Raw genomic sequence first — 8035 nt, forward strand, 5'->3', positions numbered from 1 at the left:
ATGTTAAAGAAAAACTACACAGCAGTGACTGAGTTTATTTTGCTGGGACTGACAGATCGAGCAGAGCTTCAGCCTGTGCTCTTTGTGGTATTCCTACTCATCTACCTCATCACAGTGATTGGCAATGTGAGCATGATCTTCTTAATCAGAAGTGATAGCAAGCTGCACACTCCCATGTACTTCTTCCTCAGCCATCTCTCCTTTGTAGATCTCTGTTATGCCACCAATGTCACTCCTCAGATGTTGGTTAATTTTTTATCAAAGAGAAAAACCATTTCCTTCATTGGATGCTTCATACAGTTCCACTTTTTTATTGCCTTGGTGATCACAGATTACTACATGCTCACAGTGATGGCTTACGATCGCTATATGGCCATCTGTAAACCTTTGTTATACACTAGCAAAATGTCCAGAAGTGTCTGCCTCTCACTTGTAGCTGCACCATACATTTACGGATTTGCAAATGGCCTGGCACAGACCATCCTGATGCTTCGTTTAACCTTTTGTGGACCCAATGAGATCAATCACTTCTACTGTGCAGACCCACCACTCATGGTCCTTGCTTGTTCAGATACTTATGTTAAAGAAACTGCCATGTTTGTGGTGGCAGGATCCAACCTCACCTGTTCTCTCACCATCATCCTCATCTCCTACATTTTCATCTTTACAGCCATCCTGAGAATCCGTTCTGCAGAGGGGAGGCGCAAGGCCTTCTCTACTTGTGGGTCCCATCTGGTAGCTGTCACTGTTTTTTATGGGACTTTGTTTTGTATGTACCTCAGACCTCCTTCTGAGAAGTCTGTAGAGCAGGGGAAAATTGTGGCTGTCTTTTATATCTTTGTAAGCCCAATGTTGAACCCCTTGATCTATAGTCTCAGAAACAAAGATGTGAAAAGAGCAATAAGGAAAGTTGTTAAGAAGGAAGTATTCTTGAAGTAAGTTGAAAGGTTTGCGGCACCTGTGATCTCTAAACCAATGTGCATTTTAAATTACCAAATTACTCTCTGTCAATTTTTGTTTTAATTTCTGTCTCTCAGAAATGACACATAGTATAGCAGTGGATGCTACCTTGTATGATAGATATTCATTTCATTTAGATAAATGAATAAAACTGAATTCTAAAACTGCCCTTCCTCTATAAAGTCAATATGGTACATGGGAGCTATTTTAGTAAAGGTACAATTGACAAATATTCTGGTAGTATGTTCCCTTATTTATGTGTCTGAAATTTTCTAACCATAGTAGGTTAGTTCTTTCTTTTTAAAGTTTTTTGTATGTGTTAACTTATAAATTTCAGAGATATATCTCAGATTATTACTCCATGTTAGATCTTTCAAATGATTTTATTCATCTGATTGGATCCTTATACACATTATCTTGCTAGAAATGACAAATTTCCATTCAGAAGCTAGTGCTCTTCTGTTGTTGAGTACGCATTCCCATCATTGAGCCTCTGCTCCTTTACTTTTTATTACCATTTTCTAGTTATTTGCAAATAAACAGCAATTTGATTCTTTAGACATATTAATATACAGCTATTTTGTGTATTATGTTGTAGCTGTCTCATTTGTGTGTGGATTTTAGACTTCTCTTGTAACGTGCTGATCCTTTGTCTAATTCAATATTATAATGTTAACAGATGGTTGCTGGGTATTATGAAGGTGATAAAAGTTTTACTCAGGTCCTCAGTAAGAGCATCAGAGCACTGAATTTCTGGGTCATATTTCCAGCACAACATATGGTTATTTTTCATATACAAATGATTCATATTTCACCTTATTACATTGTTTGTCCTTAGAAAATTGTATTCCACATACAACTAAGGTGATATTCACCAATTATGGTCAATTATATTAAGATTGAATTTGTTTAATTTGAAACAATTTATAGCTCGCAGCCAACAATATGATATAAAACCTATCCTTATAAATTCAAGTCATTGCTATCAGATTTCCATGTATTGTTAAATTGTTTTTGAAATAGAAGTTCTCTCTGATGTTTCTGTCACTATTTCCTGCAGTAAATGCTTGTCAGTCTTGAGTCCCTGTGTGGAATTACCTCGGTAGCTACTTATTTATATATCTATACATTAATTAATAATTAATATAACATAGCTTTGTTAGAGTTCAAACTTCACAGAAAGAAATTGTTCATTCTCTTTTGCAATAGAGAATTGTATTAACACTCTTAGACTTATGCACACTGATTCATTTAGGTGCTCTTCTTGCTCATATAGTCTCTGTGTCCCTGTCCATGTACCATCTATTCACAGCTCTGTATCTGTTCTCTTCTGAAGGAACAATTATATATTCTGCTTTCATGATGATAAGAAACCCTGCAGATATATGTCATATGATTCTAAATATGTTTCTCTGAAAAAGTGCTGCTGTTTTGGGTTCACAGTATATAAACATCTCCACATTTTTTGCATGTCGTCAATATTTTGCCAACTAGTACTCTGGCCAATAACACTTGTTTTGTTTACTTTGCATTCCTGCCTATCCAAAAGATTGTAAGACTTGGCATTGGATATTCAATCTTTGCCCTGCTGTATCTAGATGGTGCCAATACAGAGGGTCAGAAAGGAAAGTCATTCCTAAGCAACATGGTCAAACTTTAATTTACGTGCCATATTGTCAGTAATTATAACATTTGCCTGTCATATGACTGTCAACTGTGTCAGGACACAGATGGAGAGTGATTCATTTGTCCCTAACACTTCTACAAACAGCAAGTCAGAAACACCTTAAACATTTATCAAAAGAGAAAATAATCATTGTGATTATTTTTACATCATTGTAATGTGTATTAAATACATGTCATGTGCCACTCTGGTCCAGATTGGAGTCATAGCATTAAAGCAATGTTCTTCTCTATTGTCTTATCTTAAGATTATCCAATAACAAATGAGAACAAAGGACATCTTAAACACTCAATTTAATAAAGATGAAGCAACAGCGCTTATGTTAGAAAAATTTTCCCATTTTGAGGCCCCAGAGAGCAAGGACAGTGGCTACTGGTTCTAGAAGCATTTAAAAGCTGGAACCAGAAAGAACATCTCATGCTACTTTTCTCTTCAAGAAATACCCATGGAAAAATTCACTTTGTATGGACAAGGAGACCTTAGCATGATTATGTTGAGACAAGAAGGGAATGAGAAGGACACAGTGAGTTACTTTTTTATCCTGCCTCTGATATTTGGCTCATGATGCCAATTATTTTAATTTGGAAAAACATATAAATATACAAATATAACTTGTAAGCTTTAGTGCTGCTTGTATGAATATGATTTTAGGGCTGACATCTTAGCATTGGATAAATTCATAGGGTCCTCATACTTTGGACCCCTAATTATCAGTCATTACTATTTACATACAAATAATAACAAGAAGTTAAAAATAAAGATATTTAACACAAGCTAAAATAAGTAATGAGTCCTTTGGTTCACTATTCTTTAATGATTTGAATCCCTGATGACTATGGAGGACAGGCAATACTTCTGCTCTCAATGGATTTAGGGTTTTAGAACAGGAAGATAGAAGTTATTCATAATCCAAACAACTTACTTGAAGTAATAATTGAACCCTGGGGAATTGATTCTATGAGTGCTTGCTTCTATAAACCATTCAGCTTCTTCACACTAGTTACATTGCAAAGTTACTTTCCTTTAACAGGTAGGAGTAGAAAGCATTTTTTAAATGTTAGAATCTAGAAATATGCATTTTAATAATTAAAAACTAGTTCAATGGCTTTATACTATCACTTCTGAATGCATCCTATATTTCTAAGAGTAAGTATTCACTTATCAATATGACTTATTTTGTATTTAAATACCTTATCCAATAAACCCTAAGTTCTTATTTGTAGAACAGCAAAATATAATGTGCAAGGACCCTTGAGGGATTCATTGATGTAGAGCTTAAAAGCTTCTTTCTGTCAGTGGTATTATGGTTACAAACTTGCACATGTGGACATATTTTATAAAAGAAGAATGCAAGTGTTCCAAGAAATGGTGTCTATGAGCAGTTCATTTCTGTACCAGTGTCTTCAGGATTTTCTCAGATTCAGAAAGTGATTATTTTTTTCAGAATGATGTAAAAGAATTTAGAAGTATGCTTTTGGAAACCTGTATAGAATTCATGTTTCACCATTATTACAACTTTCTGAGTGTTAGACTGAGATGAAGACACAGCAAAACTTCATGACCTGATTTGGTTCTCATTATCATTATTACATGTCATACTAGCAGAAAGTTTTCAATGCCCTAATGAGCATGTGAGACTGCCAATGTATGCACATGTACATTTATGTGCACAGGTATATGTATAGGATTTAATTGACTCATGTATGCAATATGTTTATATATGAATATTTATATACATAAATGTTTAATTTGACTAGTGTTATCTCCCTCAAAATAATAATTTTTCTTCCTGAGCAAAAAAAAAAAAATACGTAATATGCAGAAAATAAGTTTGCTTTGTAGAAAATTAAGAAAGTGTCCCTGGTATGCTATTTTGGATGAGGCATGCTATTTGGAGTAAGGAACATCTGTTGAAGGGTGAGGGAACAATTTGAAAGACATCTTGGGTTCAAAAGAGTTTATAGAGATGTCTTCTGCTTATGTGAATATGGGCCATGCTTCAGTTAAACTCCCCAACTTAATTAGCTAAGGAAAACAGGTAAGACTCAATGGCTAACATTTTGTGGCACACACCCCAAAGTATATTTAGAGAAAAACATCATTTTATACTCATATGTTCAGAGGAAACATAGAGTAAACACTAAGAAGACTTGCACCAGCATATACCACCTCCTCCCACACACACCAAACACATATATACATAGTTACATATGAATTTAGGGAACTTTTAAAATATTAACTACACATTCTTAAACAACTTTATTTACATGTGTTTTAGATTATTTTATCTTATGTATATTTGTATTTTGCCTGCATATAACTATGTGCAGCATGTGTGTGACTGGTGCTTGCAGAGCTGAGAAAAGAGCACTATAGTCTCTGAAACTGAAGTTCCAGATGATTGTGAAACATCATATGGATGCTCTGAACTGAACCTAGACATCCATAAGAGTAACAAGGCCTTGAAACCTCTAAGCCATATCTCCAGATTCCTGGGACATTTCTATGCCATGTGCACTTACAAGTTAGAAGGAAGAAGACTCAGAATCACACAGAACACACGCTATGTTGCATGTACAGTAGTAATCATATGATTTTAATTTTTTTTTCTCCTTAGAAAAATTCTGGTCTGGTCCCAAGCATAGAGATGCTAAAGAAAAACTATACAAAAGTCACAGAGTTTATTTTCCTTGGACTGACTGATCGAGCAGATCTTCAGCCTGTGCTCTTTGTGGTATTCCTTGTTATCTACCTCATCACCGTGACTGGCAACGTGAGCATGATCTTCTTAATCAGAAGTGATAGCAAGCTGCACACTCCCATGTACTTCTTCCTCAGCCATCTCTCCTTTGTAGATCTCTGTTATGCCACCACTGTTGCCCCTCAGATGTTGGTTAACTTTTTATCCAAGAGAAAAAGCATTTCTTTTATTGGCTGCATTATTCAATTTCACTTTTTTATCGCCTTCGTGATCACTGACTACTATATGCTTGCAGTGATGGCTTATGACCGTTATGTCGCCATCTGCAAGCCCTTGTTATACACTAGCAAAATGTCTCAAGGTGTCTGTCTCTCTCTTGTAGCCACACAGTACATTTACGGCTTTGTAAATGGTCTAATACAGACCATCCTGATGCTTCGTTTAACCTTTTGTGGACCCAATGAGATCAATCACTTCTACTGTGCAGACCCACCACTCATGGTCCTTGCTTGTTCAGATACCTATGTGAAGAAAACTGCCATGTTTGTGGTGGCAGGATCCAACCTCACCTGTTCTCTCACCATCATCCTCATCTCCTACATTTTCATCTTTACAGCCATCCTGAGAATCCGTTCTGCAGAGGGGAGGCGCAAGGCCTTCTCTACTTGTGGGTCCCACCTGACGGCTGTTACCATCTTTTATGGAACATTGTTCTGCATGCATCTGAGGCCCCCCTCTGAGACATCTGTAGAACAAGGGAAAATTGTGGCTGTTTTTTATATCTTTGTAAGCCCAATGTTGAACCCATTCATCTATAGTCTGAGAAATAAAGATGTGAAAAATGCAATAAGGAAAGTTATCCAGAAATGATTGTTGATAATTGCTCACAGGTATGTAAAATGTTCTTATTATCTGATGAAATACTGTGTGTTTCAAATAAACAGACCTTCTAAGTCACTCATTTTATTTTGTATTTAATTCACCTGTCAAATTTACTAACTTGTATTAATTTGTTCACTGGAGATTACAGTGCAGTCTCAGTGACTATTTTTAGCATAATAATTCAGAAACTGGAGCAGGAACAGTGTTTATTTTTAATCAGTGTAGATCATGAATGTATTCACTTAATTAACACTGACCCAGTGTTATAAAATATGTAGTTTTCCTATGCTTTGAAGATGGCAGTTTTTTGAGTTATAATTTTGCTTACTAACTTCCATAGTTTTCATGGAAAGTAGAAAGTTTATTTGTTTTTATACAAATTGAAAGGCAATAAAAGCCTTGTATGTACTTAACTAATGCTTTGTTAAAAATATATCTTTTAAATGATATTAGCAAACTACTGGCATCTTTAATGAACACTGGGTGTTTGTTAGAAATGAAAAATTTGTGTTGGATATGTTTTGTAGTATTTTTACAGTTATGCATGACCTTCAATTTGTAACGTCTCCTCTATCCTTCAGGAGTGAAAAAAAAAACCAGTAACACCCCAAACCCATCTTTTGGATCATAATATGAATAATATATTTATATACATTGCAGGAATTGTGGATACTTACACATTCTTGGTCAATCTTCTGCGTAGTCCTGAAGTTCCTCAATGCCTAAGTTCTAGCCCCTCTTGCAAAATGAACTGACATGTTGTCAGTCTATTCTAGCGGGACAAGCGCCCCCTTTTCTTGACACCAGATTCTTAGATTTTCCTTTATTTAGAATGTAATTCCTAGGTAATTTTGCAGCACAGGATGAGAATGGTGATCCATTGTTACAGAAGTGTGGTAGCAAAGGGAGGAACAGAATTGTGTCCTTAGATTGTCTTTATTCTGCCAGGAGAGTTGCACATCACTTGCCTATTCTTTGTCCAGAGCCACTATTGATTTCTTAACCTTAGCAGTTCATGGGTATTTCAATGAATCTGTGACATCATAGTCACATTTTCATCTACTCATTGATTGTTGTAGGTTCTAAGATAAAGTCATATGCATGGTTTTATCTGTTTTTCAATATTCACATATTGTTAAATCTATTTTATATTTTTATCTTAAGGATGTAAAGATAAGGTATTACAGACCTGGGGCAAGGGGCTCAGGTGCTTATTTAACATACCAAAGTGGATATGGCCTCTAGGTTCTCCTGGATTTCCTCAGTCCCTACCTGGCGTAGCCAATTCTTTACCCTGACTTTCTAGACCAGGAGCTGGGCTTCCAACTCCCCCAGATGTTCTTGCCTATTATATCCAGACATGTTGGATTTGGTGTGAAGAGACCAAAACCAAACACTGGAGTGGCATTTCCAGGGAGATCTTCTCTCTTCCTCTCTCTGCATTTCCTTTCTTCCTGAGTGTGTGTGCTCCTTCTCTATTTCTCTTCCATCTCCTTCTCTTCATCCTCATGTAGCTTTCCCTGTCATCTTTCCTTGGGACCAGTAAATCTTGCTCAAATTGACTCATTTCACTAGTGGATAATAACTTATCAAAAGAATAATAATATTTTTCACTACTTAGTTAAATATATGCATATACTCCATTTTATTTTTTATTTTTATTTTTTGAGTTTCCTTTTTTTCATGTACATTAGGGATTTTTTTATTAGATATTTGCTTTATTTACATTTCAAATGGTATCCCCTTTCTGAGTTACCCCCCTGAAACCCTCCATCCCATGCCCCTTCCCAGTGCTCACCCTCCCCCCA

General features: G+C 35.8%; 2 protein-coding genes across 2 annotated transcripts; both read left to right on the forward strand.

Moving 5' to 3' along the window:
• Nucleotides 1-939, forward strand: LOC127684252 (olfactory receptor 1030-like). The gene has a single exon (XM_052181207.1). It carries the CDS (start codon nt 1-3, stop codon nt 937-939), a length of 939 nt encoding a protein of 312 aa, XP_052037167.1.
• Nucleotides 940-5291: 4352 nt separating this feature from the next.
• On the forward strand, nt 5292-6215 carry LOC127684253 (olfactory receptor 1030-like). The gene has a single exon (XM_052181208.1). The coding sequence runs from the start codon at nt 5292-5294 to the stop codon at nt 6213-6215; it is 924 nt and encodes a 307-aa protein (XP_052037168.1).
• The last annotated feature ends 1820 nt before the right edge of the window (nt 6216-8035 follow it).

The sequence above is a fragment of the Apodemus sylvaticus genome, chromosome 5 (assembly GCF_947179515.1).
Source record: "Apodemus sylvaticus chromosome 5, mApoSyl1.1, whole genome shotgun sequence".
Lineage (NCBI taxonomy): Eukaryota > Metazoa > Chordata > Mammalia > Rodentia > Muridae > Apodemus > Apodemus sylvaticus.